Source organism: Bombina bombina, chromosome 2, assembly GCF_027579735.1.
Source record: "Bombina bombina isolate aBomBom1 chromosome 2, aBomBom1.pri, whole genome shotgun sequence".
Classification (NCBI taxonomy): Eukaryota; Metazoa; Chordata; class Amphibia; order Anura; family Bombinatoridae; genus Bombina; species Bombina bombina.
In genome coordinates, this window is record NC_069500.1 from 250,677,702 (window position 1) to 250,700,007 (window position 22,306).

Here is a 22,306-nt window from a genome sequence, read left to right on the forward strand (position 1 = left end):
GCTTCTGAAGTATATGTTAAATGTAGGAACATTCATAAACTACATTTGTGGCTGTTTGTCGCATATATGGAATATTTCAATTATCAATAAATAATTATCAAAAGTAATACTGTGTGACATCAGAAACAACATACAGTTACACACCAAATATTCCTTGCTACCTAATAAACATTTACACTCAGTTTAAACAAGAGGTGCTTTGGTGAAAAAAATAAAATATAATCAACAAGAATTTAAGATTTCAGCAGCATTGCATTGTAGTACTAAATGCACATTTGCTTTTTTTTCTTTATTGATTTCTGTATAAAAAAAATAAATAAAACAAAAATGTATACAAAATCACTCAAATCTTTGGTACCAAAAGTAAGGGCACCTTTTTTATTAACAAAACCTTCCGAAATCATACAGATCAACTTAATTTTCCTCTCCTCAAAAGCCACATGGCTGTTTACGAATTCAGCCAATCGTGACAGTATACTAAGCATGGCTTTGAGTTTATATATATATATGTATATATATATATATATATATATATATATATATATATATATATATACATACAGTATATATATATTTACAGTATATATACATATATATATATATATATATATTTATATATTCACTCTTTTCTTTAGGCAGCTACATCTAATACGTAAAAACATTTTGTCAATTATCAGGTCATCTCAAAGCCATGCTATAAAGCCTCTGTAGATTACTTAAACGCAACTAATAATTATTTACGCTCCTAACCTATAAAAAAGATCCTATAAAATTACAAAGTTATATTACAAGGACAACCAAACTCATGAGATCGAAAACATTCAATTAACTCATAATACAATTGTTTATAAAACTGGAGTGCTCGTCACACTTTATAAAACCACCATTTATTTCATTTTTCGCTATTTCTGATCTTCACTGCCGCCAACAAATCCAACATCTGATCCATTTCCCTTATGCGCATTGTGACTGAATTTTCGTATATGTCTTGTAAACACTGGTTAAACATTCAGGATTCATATTACCAAAGTGGTACTTGTTCCCCAGTACAGGTTCTCTAGCACCTATCAACTAAAGTTATCCAGTAGCAGAATCCAGCTTTAATACTTTTCAGTTTCAAAGACATTATCCTTTAAAAAAAAAAAAAAAAAAGAAAGAGCACAGCTCCAAAACTCTAAAGATAGCTCAAGAGAGATGGCTTACTCTCATTCATTACAGTATATTTTTTATTGCTGTACACATTTTCCAGTTGTCAGTTTAAGTGCTCCTTTGTTATGTAGTAAATTCAATGTTTTGAATTCTAATGGCATTCGGTGTGGGCCTGCATTTGAAAAATATTTATATTTTAGCTCATCATAGTAATGATATTTCACTTGGTCTCCATTTAAATCCTTGGGGAATGGCCAAAATCCATACAGATGAATTTCATCGCAAAATCTTGTAGCTAAGGTATACATCAGTAGTCCTGTACTCGGTCTTTTGATATGAACTTTGTTTGTTAACCAGTACCTACAGGAAAGAAAACAAATGGGAGATGATGAGCATTAATAATGAAACAAATACATTACTGCACTCCAAAGAGATTCAATTAAATGGTAAAAAAATCATAATTATCCTTTATTTGGGAGGATGTAAAATATATACACTTGGCTTTCAATGTATTTTATCTGTGACCAGTACAGGTCATTAATGTTTTTAACTTATCATGCTTCTCTAAAACAAAAATACAAGACAATTCATGTTCAAAGACATGTCTCTTAAATAATGGAATTTCTTGAATTCTAACAATTTGCCTTTGCCTGTGGAGGTATACGACTATATATTTGACATATATATTTCTTAACAGAGTATTAATGGTTTTTGCTTCTTTACAATATACCAATATTAGAGTCAATCGCAACACTTTAGAAAAGTTTATCTGATAATCTTTCTACAAAATTCATCATTAAAGTCTAATGGGAAGTGTTTTTTTAGATAAAATAATTTTATATATATTTTCTAATGAATTGTTATTGCTCCTGTTATTTTTAAATCTGTGTATCTGTATTTGCAGCAGAAATAGTAAGGTTCTTATGCCACTTTATAGATCACTAGTTATGCCTCATCTTGAATATTGTGCATAGTTCTGGAGGACATATCTCTAAAAAGATATAAATAAATTACAATATAGAGAGGGCTACTAAAATGGTAAATGGTCTAAAAATAAATTTGACAAAGAAAGACTTAATGACCTAAATATGTATAACTTAGAGAAGAAATGGGATTTTATTTATATATGTAAATCTTACTAATTAATCTTTGACAAATTTTAAATAAATGCAATATAGTTGGAGGAAAAAGTAAATATACAATTTAAGTACAAGGAAAAAAAGTAAATACAACATTTGATCACAAGCTATTCATAGATCAAGTCTTACAAAAAAAAGTTTAGGAACTCACCAAGACAATGAATATTGTTTTATACACATACTGTATTTATATGTATATAATCAATACACTTTGGTTAATAAAAGCAAATTAAAACCAATGAAGGTTAAATGGTTGCTTTGGGCCTGAGACACCTCCTCTGTCACAGAGACTCGCCCACTTAAGGTGCAATAGTCCTATTTCTGCTGAGGGGAGCTAAATAACCCTAAGCAAGCCACACAGAAATGTAAGCACCATGTGTTCCACACAGTGCAGGTTGATCACACAGCAGGAATGCTTACAGGCTTGCATTTAGTGTATTGTAGGAAGTGTTACTACCCATTACTTTAGCATCTCACTATCCCTCTAACCAGACTGTGCTCCAGCTCCTCCCACCAGAAGCAGCAGTGTTTAATGTTCTCTTTCCAGGAAAAACTTAGTTCCTCCTGCAAAAATAGTGCAGGAACTCCGTTCCCTCTGGACTTGACCCCTAAAGCTATTGTTGTAACCAAGTTTAGTATTCACATTGTTGCATATCTGTAGACAGTGATTCAGCACAGTTTCCTGCTTACAGCATTACACTTTATGCACAGTTTAATATTAATAGCTTTTTCTTCCTGTTTTTTTTTTTTTTTTTTTAGCAAAATTAGTTTTAGAGCAAAATCTAAAACATTGTTTAAACATCTTTATCTCTACCCATGACTTTTCTCAAAGTCTTGCTAAAACTTTTCAAAATGATTATCCTATAGCCCTATAATACAATTCTAACATCTCATGTATGCAGTTAGTTAGACTTCTTTGTACTCTCACTTTCTCTAAAGGGACGTCAAGCTCAAAACTGAAATCTCTGCAAAATGTTTAGCTATGCATAGTAAAAAGCAAAATACTCTCATGGTTTATTTTTCCTGCTTTTCCTGTAATCTAAATCTGAAGTTTTTTTCATTCTCCACAGAAAGGCTGCAGTACATTTCATGAAATTCAGAACTCTGATCCTTTAACATGATGCACAGTAATCACTTGATATTTGCAGAAGTGTATTTATATCTAACTCTAATTGGCCATTGTAGAATAGATAAGATAAACACTAAATAAATGCTAATAAAATGATCATTTTAAATATTTTTCAAATATTTATTTTGTTTTCAAACCTTTAAAAATGAAGTGATTTATTTCTGATACATATATAAAAAATAACTCAATTTTACGCTCATGGAAATTTGAATCACATTTCTTAAACCTATTCCATTATTAACAAATATATCAAGTGTTATACCAAAATTCTTCCATGTTTAAACCTTGTTCTAAAAATTAAAAAATTGCAAGGTTTTGCTTTGGACCTTATTTAATCCATTTGTGACTGAGTATAAGGTTATATTCCCAGCGGGAAATAATTCTTTGAAGTAGGCCAAATGTCTGTAACAATGTTTGAAATTCTAACAGACAAGCCCAGCTCCCAGTTCTTTCAGGCATGAGTTCCTTATTTTGTCAAGCATGAAAAAATTATGCAGCAGGCATAAAGAGAAAGAAAACTCAACCAAAAGGGAACTACCGAAGTAAACAAGAAAATATATATTTAGAAAAAATTGCACTGGTTATCTTAGCTTTAAATTGTTAAAGCATGTTTGGAAAATAAAATGAACACACAAAAAAAATTAAATGTATAGATATTATTCAACATGGGTGGGCAACAGGTAAAGCGAGAGTCAGTTTACACAGTCAGAGCTCAATTTCATATCACTGTTTATACTTGAATGATGAACATTTAAAATGAAAGGGGAAATAAAGCATTTTGGGTAATCGTGTTTTAAATTACCATTTTGCTGAGACTCACAGAGATAAAGACCAGAAGCCACTAGGAGTTTTTTGTATGCAATTGAGTTTGCCAAGAAACACAAAGAACAGACATTTGGAGCTCATTAGTGTATTGATGCATTGTACTCCATCCTATATTCCTATAAGCTAAAAAGGGGCAGATGCATAACATAAAAAGATTATAGCAGAATATGGATAAGACAGTTAGCTTTAAAGACTGAAATAAAATCAAGCCTCATGCTTATTCATGCAATTGCATAACCTTACCATAATTACTTGAAAGTATGAACTGTGAGTATTGAAAATATACATTAGTTACTTCTTTTCATATTATACATGACCCCAAAAAAGTAAAAAAATAATATATATATATATATATATATATATATATACAGTCATTGGTGGTACAGCACTCACAGTAACAAAAACAGAGTAATTTCTGCCCAGGGTGCACTTTAGAATAAGGTATACGCAGTCCAGAAAATGAAAGGCACGCACCGGGTCTTTAAATGCAGAGAAGATTTAATAAAGAAAAATATTTTCTGCATTTAAAGACCCGGTGAGTGCCTTTCATTTTCTGAACTATATATATATATATATATATATATATATATATATATATATATATATATATATATATATATATATATATATATATAGATATAGATAGATAGATATATATATGTGTGTGTGTATGTATTTGTGTGTGTATTAGCTCACTAGTGATCCCAAGCTAAGTAGGACAATCAAAGGGTTAAACACCTTTGCTGTAATTGGTAATCAAGGAGTCAGTGCTGTAAGTGTTATTCTGCAGGTCTTCTGGGTAGGGTGACCATGCTGCCACTTTAAAAAGGGACACATATGAAAAATACATATGTCAGGGCTGGTTTCAGGGCTGTTTAAAGAAATGTTTTGTAAAAGAAATCTTACGGCAATATGGTCACCCTACTTCTGGGCAACTTAGCTTTAAATGAGTGGTGTTTCTGCCATCTCTGTATGTAACACAGAAGTGATTTACCCTGTGTTAGAGTTGTAGTGACTGGTGCCTAAATATTTGTATTTGCTTCTAAATGTACAGCATACCTGTGAGCACTGCTGTGCAATTGAAGAAAACACAATATTAACTTCATAATATTTGTAATTAAGTGCTTATATATGTAGCTTTCTTATTCTTTGTATAAATATACATGGGACGACCAACAAAACAATAAAAATAACAATGAATGCTAAATGGTTTAATAAAACATGTATTTTTAATAGATTATAAACTACACAGATATACATTTTTAAATAAACATTTAATGGGGTGCGATGTATCATTATCTAAATCTGTTACCAGTTGCAATAAAAGTCAACAATCTACTCTGCCTCTTATTACTCAATAATTACACATACTTAACCCTTTAAGGACGCAGCTTTCAATTCGCTCAATTGTTTTATGACGGAAAAATTCCGTCATATGTCCTTAAGAGGTTAAATACAACAAGATCGTGTAGAGAAATGTCAGAATGTAAATGCATTATGATTATTTGAGAAGGAGAGGATAATATTATGATACATTCTGATATGTCCACTTCCAATGAACTCAGAGCCTTTCCAAAATAAATATTTTTACACAAATAAAAAAATATCTATAACTAATGATTAAATGCCTAGGGTAAGGGACAGTTATGTTTTTTGATGTAATATATTCTTTAAACCCTCAACACCATTCTCCCTGAGCATTTTTTTTATATCCACAAAGTAAAATGTATTTGAAAGTGTTGCAAAACCCTGTTGTCAAAAAAAATTCAATATCTCTCTTTAAAACAACAAAAACAAAAGCTTGTCATATAAAGATAACCTTTATTATCTATAGATCCATTACAACAAATGTCCTGGAATCTGGATTTTTTCATCTATGAAATGACATTCCATGTTCTGACCTTTTGCTGAAAATGGTAACATTTGTCATTCTCTGGAACAAAAAAAAAAACAAAAAAGGAAAACATCCTAGAGATGATTTAAATGTAATTCATTATTTAAAAACACACATGTATAATGCAGCATTTAGCAATTTGTTCAAACCTGCAACACATGAAGATCTAAGATAGTCAAAACTAACTCAACGAGATAGCCAAAATGCTCTTTTAAAAAGCTCTGGATAAAGTACAATGCTTTATAATCTCAAATAAGTTGTATTTTCAAGAAATCTGTTATTTGACAAAGGGCCAGATTACAAGTGGAGCGCTAATTAATGCTCCCACTTTAGTGTGAGTTGAAAGTAAATTGTTTTTGCTCACACGCTAACCCGACACGTGCAAAAAGCCGAATACATACATGATTTCATATAGGTATAGATGTGTACATATATATATATATATATATATATATATATATATATATATATAGGAATATCTATTTATAAATACATAGAACATATTCTGCTATGTGCAAAACATTGGAATGTGAAATATTTACAGTAAATACATAGGGGCCGAATTATCAAGCTCTGAATGCTAGGGGCCGATTGCAGGGGGCGGCATTACACAAGCAGTTCACAAGAAGCGTATGCTGTCGGCATTTATTGATGTTCGGAGGACATGATACGCTACATCATATCATGTCCGCTCGCACTTTGATAAATTGACCCCATAGTTAAAACCTTTATTAAAAATGAATATTGCATAAATATATTTTACAAGTTTTTAATCTACTTAAAGGGAAAGTCTACTCCAGAATTATTATTGTTTTAATAGATAGATAATCCCTTTATTACCCTTTTCCCGCTTTTGCATAACCAACACTGTTATATTAATATGCTTTTTACCTCTGTGATTACCTTGAATCTAAGCCTCTGTGGACTGCTCCTTAGCTCAGTTCTTTTGAGAGACAGACATTTTAACCAATCAGTGCTGACTCTTAAATAACTCCACGGGAGTTAGCACTATGTTATCTATATGGCACACATGAACCAGCACTCTCTAACTATGAACAACTGTCAAAATGCACTGAGATAGGAGGCGGTTTTTAAAAGTTAAGAAATCAGGTTGAGCCTACCTAGGTTTAGCTTTCAGCAAAGAATACAGAGAGAGCAAAGCAAATTTGATGATTAAAGTAAATTGGAAAGTTGTTTAAAATTGCATGCTCTATCTGAATCGTGAAAGTTTAATTTTGACTAGACAGTCCCTTTAACTGCAAAGTGCTTTAATGTATATATATATATATATATATATATATATATATATGTGTGTGTGTGTGTGTGTCTATATGTGTATACATATGTATTTATGTATTTATAATCTATATATGTCTGTACATACATATTTACACATATAAATACATAAATACATCTGTACGCGCATATAGACGATACACATAAATCGCAATTGCGCTCAAGCAATAGCGTTTACTTTCAACTCGTAATACCAGGGGCACACCTGATGAGCACAGACACCCGCGATATAAACCCCTTATCGCTTGCACGCAAAGTTTGTGCTCCATTTGTATTCTGGCCCAATATGTTTAGTTAATCTCATTAAAGAATACACCTCATCCTCAGAATGCATGTATAACTCTACATATATACATAGAAAGGAAAAATATAAAGCTTAAGCTTAGATAAGAGCAGCCTTCAAGGGTTTTCAACAAAGAATAACAAGAGAACAAAGACAATTTGATGCTTAAAGTAAATGGGAAAGTTGTTTAAAATTGCATGACCTATCTGAATCGTGAAAGTTTAATTTTGACTTGACTGTCTCTTTAACCCACAACATATTGTTTAAAATGATACAACTTCATACAATTAAAAACACTATCTATTACAACTAATACTATATTAGGATTTAAAGGGACACTTAACATCTTGAGATTTTAACATACACAGAATGAAAGCTTTTTTTATTGGCTGAATCAGCTAATAGGAATACAAGGGTACCCCTATATAAAGGTTTTTAATTTTTTTTTTTTGGGCAGCAAAAGAGCTAAATGAAAGCTGCTAATCAAGAGGATTAAGTAGAACTAATAATTGCAGAATATGTGAAAAACAAGTGGATAAGATAATATCATAAAATATATTTTAATACATTAAAATAAACCCTAATACAAATGAACTAACAATGAAAATCTTTAGGAATGTACTCTAAATGAAAAGAAACAAAAGGTATGAAAAAATATTGATAAAACATAAAATAAAATAAAATAAAATTAAATATAAAACCACCGGTGGAAAAAATGGAAAAATGAAAAAAATGGAAGTCCGTTAGAGGCTTAAAAATGTATCCAAATAAACACAGTTCATAGGTTAAAATTGCAAATGAAAAAATATATAAGTAGTGGAAGTCAAATGAGAGCACGGAAAGCAGCTAAGTCAGTCTGTGTGGCTGTATCAATGTGATTTTGCATCAATGTAACATTCGGGTAGAAAGTTCCGTCGATGGCTACAAAGACGATCTGCATTCAAATGAAAAAGTCAGTGACATAAATGGTTCATCTTACAAGTTGGACTCACCCAGAATACGAAGCTATTTTCTATTTGCTTCTCCGTGTGTTAGAGTAGTAGGTCCGAAGTAAACACGTTAGACCCTTGGTGGTTGAGAAATTACCTTTCAGGTGAGTAGTATCGCTCCAGCGTGTACTGTGGTTTGCCGGATTGTGCAGCGTGTGCGGGGTCACGTGATATTTTGTTCCAATTAGATGCACGGATTACCGGGTGGTCTGTGATTCAGCGTGTAAGTGATGTCTGCAGATTCTGATCGTCACAGCTAGCCAAACTTGTTGATGAGATGGAGAACAATGTTACATAGCAGTTAGGATTGTTTACGAAGAGTTCCAAAGTGGAAAACAACAGAGCGCTCTGTGTGTTATATAAAACTTGGTAGTAAAACAATCTCGATGTTGCGGATCAACGCGTTTCAGCTGATGTAGCCTTTTTCAAGATAAATTCATACTGCTTGCTGCTCACCTTTTATAGAGGATAATAGATTGTGACTCCTCCTTAATGGGTGCTCAGTTTTTTCTTTTTACTTTTTTTCTTAAAGGGACGTATCCATTCCATGTTTCAAATAGTCTCTCATAAGATAACGGACTCTCTTTTTCAAAAACATAATATATATACACACATGTATAAATCTCATGTGTGAAGTTATAAGAACAAAAAATGAAAAAAATAATAATAATAAAAAATGAAAAAAAAAAAAAAAAAAAAAAAATTGAAAAGAAGAATAAATGAACATTCTATTTATGGCAATTTATGTGTACAATGAATATAAATAAAATTCCTTGTCTAATTCATATCTAGGGAAAGAAAACATATGTTATTCTCCAATGGAGATCTATAAAGTAAAGAAAGAGTTAATAGGTGTTATGAATAAATAATAACCTAAAACTTATGTGCATATAATAAAATTAATATATTTGTTGGATTTAAATAAATTGTGTAAGCTAATCTTATCAGTGTAAATTAATGAATAAAGGTGAAAAAAATCTAATAAATCACATGTATTTAATATATAATACATAAAAAAATGTATAAAATACAATATTATACATACTAGTAGTGTCTTTTAATCTTATGTGTATGTGAAAATTGTGATAGGTGAAAAATTAATAGTTGAAAATAATTGCCCTTACTAGTGTATAAACTTCTAACTTAGTTTAGCTGATTATTTTGATGGTTTTTTGTATTGTTTTATTTATCTGTTCTAAGAGCTTAAAATCGAAGATATATGTAAATAATAATTCAAAATGAAAATTCAAAATGAAAATTTTGTATTGATATTAAACTTTAAGTGGTAAAATTTGATTAAGAGTAAAATGTAGTGGGTGAAGGAATTTTTGTTTATTTTAAATATATATGATTTATTAATGCATTACAGAATTTAAATCAAGTTCTGCATTTAAACCAGATGGTTCAAGAGTTTTGAATTGAAATATCAATTCTGCTTCGGCCCGTAGCAACTTTTTATTGAGGTCACCCCCTCTCCAATTGTTAGTAATTTTCCTTATACCCCAGTATTTTAGACCCATTGTATTTTGATTATGGCATTCTTTGAAGTGTCTAGATAGTAGATGCCCTGTGAATCCGTGTTCAATGTTTAAGAGATGTTCACGGATTCTGTCTTTAAGGGGGCGTGAAGTCTCCCCTAAATACTGTTTGTGACAAGAACACTGAATCAGATACACCACATTATTGTCAGTGCACCTGATGCAGTCCCTGATCTCGAAATCTTTATTGGTGGTTGTCGACTTTACCCATTTGGTTTTATTACTGAATTTGCAGGCTTTACAATTAATACACGGGTAAAACCCTTTTAGTTTATGGGATTCAAAATCCCCTTCTATGAATTTTTTCTTTGTATCTTTAAAGGCACTGGGGGCTAATATAGTTTTTAGATTTCTTTCCTTTTTAAATACCATTGCTGGTTTTTCAGGTAGTAATTCACCGATGATTGGGTCTCTCTGTAAGATATTCCAGTGTTTATTGAGAATGGATCTAATGTGATTGTGGTGGATGTTATAATCAGTTATAAATGGTAACCAGAGTGAGTCTGCACCTATATTGTTACTGATTGTATTGGTTTTATCCCTTCTTTTTAAAAGGTCGCTTCTATTCTTGTCTCGAGCTGTAATTTTAGCTGACTCTATTTTATTTTTGTTGTAACCTTTATCAAGGAATTTCCTTTCTAAATATGATGACTGTTCGTCATAATTGGCTAGTGTGGTGCAATTTTTCCTAATTCTAGAAAATTGGTTTGGTGGAATATTCTCTAACCACTTTCTATAGTGACAACTTTGACTATGTACATAATTATTAGATTCAACTTCCTTGAAGTGTGTTTTTGTGTGAATTTCACCATTGTTTATTTCAATTTTTATGTCCAGATAACTAAGTGTATGTTTACTATGTTCGTAAGTGAAGTTGAGGCCAAAAGTGCTTGTACTGAGGTCGTCTAAAAGTAACTCAAATAATTCCAAATCCCCTTCCCAAATGATAAAAATATCGTCTATAAATCTACGATAGAGCACCAAGTTCGCCTCCCAAGTGCCATTGTGAATTACCATATCTTCAAGATGTCCCATAAATAAATTGGCATAACTTGGGGCGAACTTGGTGCCCATCGCAGTCCCTTGCAGTTGTAGAAAGTATTGGTCATTAAAAATAAAAGAATTGTTCTCTAAAATGAATTTTATACAGGTGTTAATAAAATCAATTTGTTCGGATCGGAGTTCACCTATAGCCTTTAAACCTAAACTGTGTTTTATACTGGTGTACAGTGAACAGACATCGCAAGTGATGAGTGTGTAACTCTCTTTCCATTTCACTGTTTGCAAAGTATTTAAGAAATCTGTTGAATCTCTTAAGTAAGAAGGTAATTTTAAAACATAATGCTGCAGAAAAAAATCTATGTATTCCGAAAGATTAGCTGTTAATGAATTGGTACCTGAAATAATAGGCCTGCCTGGTGGGTTCTGTAAGCTTTTGTGAATTTTGGGTAAATAATAAAAAGTGGGAGTGATGGGATGATTAACAAATAAAAATTCATATTCCTTATTATTGATAATACCTGTATTAAATGCTTTTTTCAATAGGGTTTCTAAATCTCTTTTTTGCTTATTGATAGGATTTGAAGTGATTTTCTTGTATGTAAGGGGGTCTTCCAATAGTCTTAGAGCTTCTTTTTTGTAAGCCTCTTTATCTAAGATGACAATGCCACCCCCTTTATCTGCTTGTTTTATTACAATATTCTTATTAGATTTTAGTGTATTTATAGTTTCCCTTTCTTTTTTTGTTAGGTTCATTTTAACTTGTTTATCTATATTTATTTTTTCAACATCTTCCTTTACCAGTTTTTCAAAAAGTTCAAGGTTTTTTCCTTTCTCTGTGGTGGGATAGAAATTAGACTTCAGTTTCAAATTTGTTTGTTGGAAATTAATTTTATTTCTATTTAGATGACTCTGTTCAAGACCTCTTGTTATAGGATTTTTAAGAAAGTATCTTTTCTGGGTTGCACTTCTGATGAATTGATTTATATTGATCAAAGTATTGAATTTATTTAACTTAGTTGAGGGTGCAAAGGATAGGCCTTTTTGTAATACATTATATTCCTCCACCTTTAATGTTACAGAACTTAGATTATAGATGTTTTTTTGATCTCCTATCTCATTCTTTTTTGTTGTTCTAGGTGGTCTACTTCCTCTGCATCCTCTCTTGCTCTTTTTTTTAATTTTAATCTTTCTTTTATTTTGGGATCCTCCTCTAAAAAAGACCTAGAGGAATTCTGTTGGTTAAAGGATCCCCTTTGAATTGGGGGTTGGTTATATCTATACTCGTCATCATTGTTATGTTGTGGAGCATTTAATAATGGATTAAACCTATTATGTGTTTGTAACTGCCATTTATCTTCTCTTTCATATCTTGTTTGGGGGGTGTTCCAATGATTGTGATTAGACTGGGTTGGTCTATAGTTGTAATTGTAGTCATTATTATGATTATTCCATCCTGATCTATTGGTATCGTTACCGTTAGATTGGTGACCAAAACCATCTCTAAAAGATGTCCTTCTATTACAAAAAGGCCTATCCTTTGCACCCTCAACTAAGTTAAATAAATTCAATACTTTGATCAATATAAATCAATTCATCAGAAGTGCAACCCAGAAAAGATACTTTCTTAAAAATCCTATAACAAGAGGTCTTGAACAGAGTCATCTAAATAGAAATAAAATTAATTTCCAACAAACAAATTGGAAACTGAAGTCTAATTTCTATCCCACCACAGAGAAAGGAAAAAACCTTGAACTTTTTGAAAAACTGGTAAAGGAAGATGTTGAAAAAATAAATATAGATAAACAAGTTAAAATGAACCTAACAAAAAAAGAAAGGGAAACTATAAATACACTAAAATCTAATAAGAATATTGTAATAAAACAAGCAGATAAAGGGGGTGGCATTGTCATCTTAGATAAAGAGGCTTACAAAAAAGAAGCTCTAAGACTATTGGAAGACCCCCTTACATACAAGAAAATCACTTCAAATCCTATCAATAAGCAAAAAAGAGATTTAGAAACCCTATTGAAAAAAGCATTTAATACAGGTATTATCAATAATAAGGAATATGAATTTTTATTTGTTAATCATCCCATCACTCCCACTTTTTATTATTTACCCAAAATTCACAAAAGCTTACAGAACCCACCAGGCAGGCCTATTATTTCAGGTACCAATTCATTAACAGCTAATCTTTCGGAATACATAGATTTTTTTCTGCAGCATTATGTTTTAAAATTACCTTCTTACTTAAGAGATTCAACAGATTTCTTAAATACTTTGCAAACAGTGAAATGGAAAGAGAGTTACACACTCATCACTTGTGATGTCTGTTCACTGTACACCAGTATAAAACACAGTTTAGGTTTAAAGGCTATAGATTATCATCTGATCAAAGAAGGTGAACTCCGATCCGAACAAATTGATTTTATTAACACCTGTATAAAATTCATTTTAGAGAACAATTCTTTTATTTTTAATGACCAATACTTTCTACAACTGCAAGGGACTGCGATGGGCACCAAGTTCGCCCCAAGTTATGCCAATTTATTTATGGGACATCTTGAAGATATGGTAATTCACAATGGCACTTGGGAGGCGAACTTGGTGCTCTATCGTAGATTTATAGACAATATTTTTATCATTTGGGAAGGGGATTTGGAATTATTTGAGTTACTTTTAGACGACCTCAGTACAAGCACTTTTGGCCTCAACTTCACTTACGAACATAGTAAACATACACTTAGTTATCTGTACATAAAAATTGAAATAAACAATGGTGAAATTCACACAAAAACACACTTCAAGGAAGTTGAATCTAATAATTATGTACATAGTCAAAGTTGTCACTATAGAAAGTGGTTAGAGAATATTCCACCAAACCAATTTTCTAGAATTAGGAAAAATTGCACCACACTAGCCAATTATGACGAACAGTCATCATATTTAGAAAGGAAATTCCTTGATAAAGGTTACAACAAAAATAAAATAGAGTCAGCTAAAATTACAGCTCGAGACAAGAATAGAAGCGACCTTTTAAAAAGAAGGGATAAAACCAATACAATCAGTAACAATATAGGTGCAGACTCACTCTGGTTACCATTTATAACTGATTATAACATCCACCACAATCACATTAGATCCATTCTCAATAAACACTGGTATATCTTACAGAGAGACCCAATCATCGGTGAATTACTACCTGAAAAACCAGCAATGGTATTTAAAAAGGCAAGAAATCTAAAAACTATATTAGCCCCCAGTGCCTTTAAAGATACAAAGAAAAAATTCATAGAAGGGGATTTTGAATCCCATAAACTAAAAGGGTTTTACCCGTGTATTAATTGTAAAGCCTGCAAATTCAGTAATAAAACCAAATGGGTAAAGTCGACAACCACCAATAAAGATTTCGAGATCAGGGACTGCATCAGGTGCACTGACAATAATGTGGTGTATCTGATTCAGTGTCCTTGTCTTGTCACAAACAGTATTTAGGGGAGACTTCACGCCCCCTTAAAGACAGAATCCGTGAACATCTCTTAAACATTGAACACGGATTCACAGGGCATCTACTATCTAGACACTTCAAAGAATGCCATAATCAAAATACAATGGGTCTAAAATACTGGGGTATAAGGAAAATTACTAACAATTGGAGAGGGGGTGACCTCAATAAAAAGTTGCTACGGGCCGAAGCAGAATTGATATTTCAATTCAAAACTCTTGAACCATCTGGTTTAAATGCAGAACTTGATTTAAATTCTGTAATGCATTAATAAATCATATATATTTAAAATAAACAAAAATTCCTTCACCCACTACATTTTACTCTTAATCAAATTTTACCACTTAAAGTTTAATATCAATACAAAATTTTCATTTTGAATTTTCATTTTGAATTATTATTTACATATATCTTCGATTTTAAGCTCTTAGAACAGATAAATAAAACAATACAAAAAACCATCAAAATAATCAGCTAAACTAAGTTAGAAGTTTATACACTAGTAAGGGCAATTATTTTCAACTATTAATTTTTCACCTATCACAATTTTCACATACACATAAGATTAAAAGACACTACTAGTATGTATAATATTGTATTTTATACATTTTTTTATGTATTATATATTAAATACATGTGATTTATTAGATTTTTTTCACCTTTATTCATTAATTTACACTGATAAGATTAGCTTACACAATTTATTTAAATCCAACAAATATATTAATTTTATTATATGCACATAAGTTTTAGGTTATTATTTATTCATAACACCTATTAACTCTTTCTTCACTTTATAGATCTCCATTGGAGAATAACATATGTTTTCTTTCCCTAGATATGAATTAGACAAGGAATTTTATTTATATTCATTGTACACATAAATTGCCATAAATAGAATGTTCATTTATTCTTCTTTTCAATTTTTTTTTTTTTTTTTTTTTTTCATTTTTTATTATTATTATTTTTTTCATTTTTTGTTCTTATAACTTCACACATGAGATTTATACATGTGTGTATATATATTATGTTTTTGAAAAAGAGAGTCCGTTATCTTATGAGAGACTATTTGAAACATGGAATGGATACGTCCCTTTAAGAAAAAAAGTAAAAAGAAAAAACTGAGCACCCATTAAGGAGGAGTCACAATCTATTATCCTCTATAAAAGGTGAGCAGCAAGCAGTATGAATTTATCTTGAAAAAGGCTACATCAGCTGAAACGCGTTGATCCGCAACATCGAGATTGTTTTACTACCAAGTTTTATATAACACACAGAGCGCTCTGTTGTTTTCCACTTTGGAACTCTTCGTAAACAATCCTAACTGCTATGTAACATTGTTCTCCATCTCATCAACAAGTTTGGCTAGCTGTGACGATCAGAATCTGCAGACATCACTTACACGCTGAATCACAGACCACCCGGTAATCCGTGCATCTAATTGGAACAAAATATCACGTGACCCCGCACACGCTGCACAATCCGGCAAACCACAGTACACGCTGGAGCGATACTACTCACCTGAAAGGTAATTTCTCAACCACCAAGGGTCTAACGTGTTTACTTCGGACCTACTACTCTAACACACGGAGAAGCATATAGAAAATAGCTTCGTATTCTGGGTGAGTCCAACTTGTAAGATGAACCATTTATGTCACTGACTTTTTCATTTGAATGCAGATCGTCTTTGTAGCCATCGACGGAACTTTCTACCCGAATGTTACATTGATGCAAAATCACATTGATACAGCCACACAGACTGACTTAGCTGCTTTCCGTGCTCTCATTTGACTTCCACTACTTATATATTTTTTCATTTGCAATTTTAACCTATGAACTGTGTTTATTTGGATATATTTTTAAGCCTCTAACGGACTTCCATTTTTTTCATTTTTCCATTTTTTCCACCGGTGGTTTTATATTTAATTTTATTTTATGTTTTATCAATATATTTTCATACCTTTTGTTTCTTTTCATTTAGAGTACATTCCTAAAGATTTTCATTGTTAGTTCATTTGTATTAGGGTTTATTTTAATGTATTAAAATATATTTTATGATATTATCTTATCCACTTGTTTTTCACATATTCTGCAATTATTAGTTCTACTTAATCCTCTTGATTAGCAGCTTTCATTAGCGCACCCTGTATTTGGTTTTTTATATTTATTGTTTAGAGGTCTTCTGGAACTTACCTCTTTTTTCAGGGTAGCCATTCTTGTGCTAATTCACAGACCTCCTTTTTTCCTTATAAAAGAGCTAAATGCCCTTCTAAGTGCAATGCTCAACTAAATGCCCTTTTCATGGCAATTTTTAGAAGAGGTTTCTTATATAGTCTTTTTTTTTGGGGGGGGGGGTTACTTGTATTGTAGAATAGAGTAGTGTTTTTTTGTGAAATAGAGATTAACCACTTTAGGGCAATGTCCTACAAAAAGCCCTTCTAATGGCTATTGATATAGATTATTTTAGTGTTAGTATAGGATTTTTTACTTTCTGTAGTTTTAGTTTTAGAATAGGCATAACTTTTAATTTTATTTTTGGTAATTAGTTTTTTTTCTGTAATGGTAAGTTTTTTATTTTCTGTAATGGTAGCTTTTTATGTAATGTTAGTTTTTTGTTTAGGTAGTTTAGGGGTGTTAGCTGCTTAGGAGGTTTAGAGTTTAGTGGGTATTTTGCAATAGGGGTTGTGACGGTTTAGGCGTTAATAGTGAAGAGGGGTATTTTGGGATGGGGTTGTGGTGGTTTAGTGGTTAATAGTGTAGATAGGTGTTTTGCAATGGGGGTTGTGGTGGTTTAGGGGTTAATAGTGAATTGGGGCACTTTGCTGTGGGCAATGTGGTGGTTTAGGGGTTATTAGAGTAGGGGGCTTATGGCAGTTCAAGTTCAGGGGAAGTATGGGTGTTTCTGCGTTTCTTGCTCCATTGAAGTCTATGGGGAAATATGTTAACATGGTCACGGTATTCTAAAAATGAAAGAAAATGTACTTTTAACTTGTAGTACTCTCGCTACACGACGTGTACAAAGAGCCGATATTGAGCCAAGTTAACATGCAAGCGAGAGTGATAAATAGTGCTCCACTACTCTAGTAATCAAGCCCAAAATGCTTAACTTACAATTAGCTTAAAAAATAACAACAGTTTAACCTTTACCTCCTGCCCTCATGTCTATATCAACTAGAAACTTTCTAGAGAATGAAGTCTGAAAAATACAGAGATGCCGTAGTTTCTTAATAGCTAGTAGTGAAGTCTTACTGCTAGCAAGTATAGGAAAAATATCATTTTTTGCTATAGCCATATCTCATCCTAAAGAAACGTTTTAAGGAAGTGGTCAGAAAAAATAGAGTTCTGTTGATATATACCAGTTTATTTCTATAATCAGTATAATACAAGAAAGGAATGAATGTGCTAGCAACTGCACAGTATCTTAAAGGGTACTGCAACTTTTTCTCCTCTCCCTAATGTGTTCCCAATGGTCCATTATACCTGCTAGATGTTTTTAATTGTTTGCAAAGAGCTATTTTACCTTTAATTGTAATTTGAAATAGCTAATTTTGCTTATTGTATTCCCAAGTATAATGAAAATATGAGTAACAAACATTTTCTCTGTAGAAAAGCTATGTAGATAGGATACAATACTACTGACTAATCTCCCAGTGGGGGTATGGGGGAAAGAGAGATTTTGTATGTAAAATAGCTGATTGTGCTTATTCAACAACCTCCCCCCCAACCCAAGCCATAATTAGCATTTCAATACCTAACATAAATACTTGCAGGTTCAGCCCATTGTTATGGGTATGTCCTAGGTGATGGCTTTAATAGGAAATCTTATATTTTCAATACAGAAATAAACATAAAGAAACAATCTCCCATAATGTAATACTCTGCATAACAATTAATTTGGAACACATTAAGGGGAAACAAAGTTTACAGTACAGTGCCCCTTTAAACATCAATTCAATATTTAGTCACTAATGTCTGTAAAAGTTGACATCTAAATATTTTTGTTAATTTTTATATTTATATTTTAAAGGGACACTATACCTCAGACTATTACACATTCCCCAGTTTTGCATAAACAAAATGGTTATATTAATATACTTTTTACCTCTGTGATAATCTTGTATCTAATCCTTTGCAGACTGCCCCTTTATTTCAGTACTTTTGACAGACTTGCATTTTAGCCAGTCAGTGACTCATAAATAACTCCACAAGAGTGAGTCCAATGTTATCTATATGACACACATGAACTAGTGCTGTCTAGCTGTAAAACACTGTAAAAATGATCTGAGATAAGAGACTGCCTTCAATGGCTTAGAAATTAGCCTATGAGCCTACTTAGGTTTAGCTTTCAACAAAGAATACCAAGAGAACAAAGCAAATTAAATGATACAATTAAATTGGAAAGTTGTTTAAAATTGCATGCCCTATCTGAACCATGAAAGTTTAATTTTGACTAGACTGTTTCTTTAATGGGTAATGTGTGCTGTTTCTTTACCACCAAGGATAATCCAAAAGTCAGAGGGGTAGATTTACCATTGTGCAGACGGATATGATCCGCTGTAGCTGTTGGCATTTATCATAGCACAAGCAGTCCTGGTGAACTGCTTGTGCAATGCCACCCCTGCAGATTTGCGGCCAACCAGCCGCTAGCAGGGGGTGTCAATTAATTTGTTAAGCGCCATCAAATTCTATAGCACTGGGTACAGATACATAACAAACAAAGCAATTCAATAAAGGTTGTTTTATTCAATTTCAAACTATTTTAGTGCTTCTAAATCTTTTTTTGCATTTTGTTGGTTAGTTCACGACCAAGTATTTCTAGCTCATAATTCTTTTGGAACTTTAGTACAAGGAAGGACAGTGGACTTCCAGTTTGCAAACCCTGCAGCAGTTTATCTTTAGTTAAAACAAATTTCCAGTCTCACAGCTTTATTATTGTTCAAAATTTTTTGAAGAGTGATAACAGAGCGTTATTTTTGTAATATTTATTTACAATTTGGATATGGCTTCATCTGGATCTGATAATATATAAATATTAATATAAAAATAATTATAAAGATTGACAACTATACAATACAAATTTAAAATATAGATTACTCTTTAATTACAGTCGACAAATTTAGCGCAATTTATGTACATGGAAATGAGAGACAAATTAGACGCCAGTTATGCTGTACAATGCTGATATTACTGCCTTTTATATATGTCTAGACTGGTGTCTAGATTGACTTTCCTATTGTTTTGTACCTTGCCCGCCACCTAAAAGGTGGCGAGGCAAAAATAACGAGATGGGAGCGGAAATTGTAGCGAGCGGACAAATAGATTTTTTAGTACAGTCGTTTTTGGCGAGTTGGTGGTCAAATGTGTCTAATTACAGTGAAAAATGGAGAAGTAGCGAGGTTTGGCGGATAAGTACGCTCGCAATTTTAAAGATGAGAGTTTGAACATAGTTGACGACTTTGTACATATCAGTTTGCGAGTTTTGACGCGAGATTTGTTGCGGGTAGCTCGCTGACTGCTTAGTACATGGAGCCCTCAGAGATAGCCATAGAATAGACATAGAATGTCAGACTCTCCAGTATTTTCCTACTTGACTGGGTCCATTTGGCTATGTAGGATGTGGCATATATCTTGCTAAACTATTGTATTGTATATATATTTTATAAAAAGCTCTTTATTTTATTTTGATTTACAGAATCTATTAAAGGTGCTCAAAAACAATGAAGTTACTCGCTGGAAAAAGTTGTACACCTGTGATCTTTTTATTATTTTAAGGTTGTTGTTATAAATTTTTCCAACAACAGTTACAAATAAATAGAAAAAAAACATTAGCATTTCTTATAGGCTTTTTATTCCGTGAATACAAGTGTTTCTGACATAAGTTTAAAATGGTTTCAAGCCTTTAATCATGTCCTTCCTTTAGTATTTCCATCTGCATAATTTAATGCAGAAAGGAAGCCAGCGAAACTGATTGATCTTGAGCACAACAATATCTTTGTGCAGCATTCAAAGCTGCTTCAGTGACTGCAACATAAGATAACTTTACAAACAAAAACAATCATATATATATATATATTTAGGGCTCATTGTCTTTAACATGTTTAGACTTGACTAATATGTTATTCTCTATAGCAAGAGAAAGACGACATTCTATTTTTCACAATCACTAACTTCTCACCAAAATACCTTTGCTCTGTTTCATCTCCATTCTATTTTCTCTCCTTTTTAAACATGTTTTTTTTGTGTCTATGGTAAAACTACCACTCAATATGCAGCATAACTAAAACCATTTAACAAATGTAATCTTTTTGAGCCAGAAAGTAATTCTGTTAAATTATTAGTCAATATGTTGCTACCTATGAAGAAGTTCTAGATGCTCTCATCTTTGACTTCAAAAGAAGATGTGTTTGATATGTAAAAATGTCTCAGTATGGGAGCAGGAACACTCAACACATTAAAAGTCCAAAACACTTCACCTGATGTTGGGACTAGAAACCGACAGATATATTGTATTATTTTTTTTCTGCTCTACAAGAAACTGAAAACTGTAAAGAAAACACACAATCTTTAAAATGCACAATATAATTTTAAATGTACTGTTATATGCTGTAATATAGTTGTTTCCTCTTAATCTCCTCATTTTAAAATATTTCTATTAGAGTTATCATCTCTTGTGATATATTTCTGTATGGTCAAAGTACATCTGCAGGAATTTAAAAAAAACAAAACAAACATTTTTATTATGTGTGGAGTTTTTTTTTGCCTGTCTATTTCTAAAAGCAATGAGATATCCGAATAACCGTATTATTACACCAACACTTTATTTTGTTTAAAAAATTACATAAAACGATAACCGATTCAGAGATGTTCTATAGCTGCTTAAACTAGTGTACTGTAAATCCTGGTTTATATACTTTAAAGGGACATGAAACTCAATTTTCTTCTTTTATGATTCAGATAAATCATGTGATTTTTAAACAACTTTCCAATATCTTCTAATACCTATCTAATAGTATCCTTTGTGAAAAAAGGATACCTAGGTAGGCTCAGAAGCTGCTAATTGGTGGCTTCAAATATATGTCTCATGTTATTGGCTCACCCAATGTGTTTAGCAAGCTCCCAGTGGTGCATTGCTGCTTCTTCAACTTATAGTTATTTTTAGTCTACAATGAAGATATGTGATTAAAATAAATGGACAACCAACAGGAGAATTCTATAGCATTCTGGACTGCCATTATAGTCTGTATTATGTCTTTAACCCCTTCACTATTGGGACTTTAAGAGAAAAGCTTGCCCAAATTTTTGGAGAATTTTTAGCATTTTTGCTATCACTCCATTTAAACAGAAATAGAGCCTTGTTTTTTTTATTTTTTATTATTTACTTGTCCAAACTATATATATAAGTAGAAAACCCAATGTATTGATCTAGGCCCATTTTGGTAGATTTCATACCACCATTTCACCACCAAATGTGATTATATAAAAAAAAAACTGTTAACTTTTTCACAAACTTTGCGTTTCTCACTGAAATTATTTACATACCACTTGTGCAATCATGGC

The 22,306-nt window shown here is 31.9% G+C and overlaps 1 protein-coding gene across 1 annotated transcript in view; it reads right to left on the bottom strand.

Annotated features, from left to right (window-relative positions):
* Positions 1-232: 232 nt before the first annotated feature.
* The window catches only part of ST8SIA4 (ST8 alpha-N-acetyl-neuraminide alpha-2,8-sialyltransferase 4), a 409,079-nt gene continuing 387,005 nt past the window's right edge, over positions 233-22,306 (bottom strand). Inside the window, exon 5 of the mRNA XM_053701515.1 lies at positions 233-1,509. Coding sequence (XP_053557490.1) covers positions 1,227-1,509 — 283 coding nt within the window. The 3' untranslated portion in view covers positions 233-1,226. The remainder of the gene's footprint in view (positions 1,510-22,306) is intronic.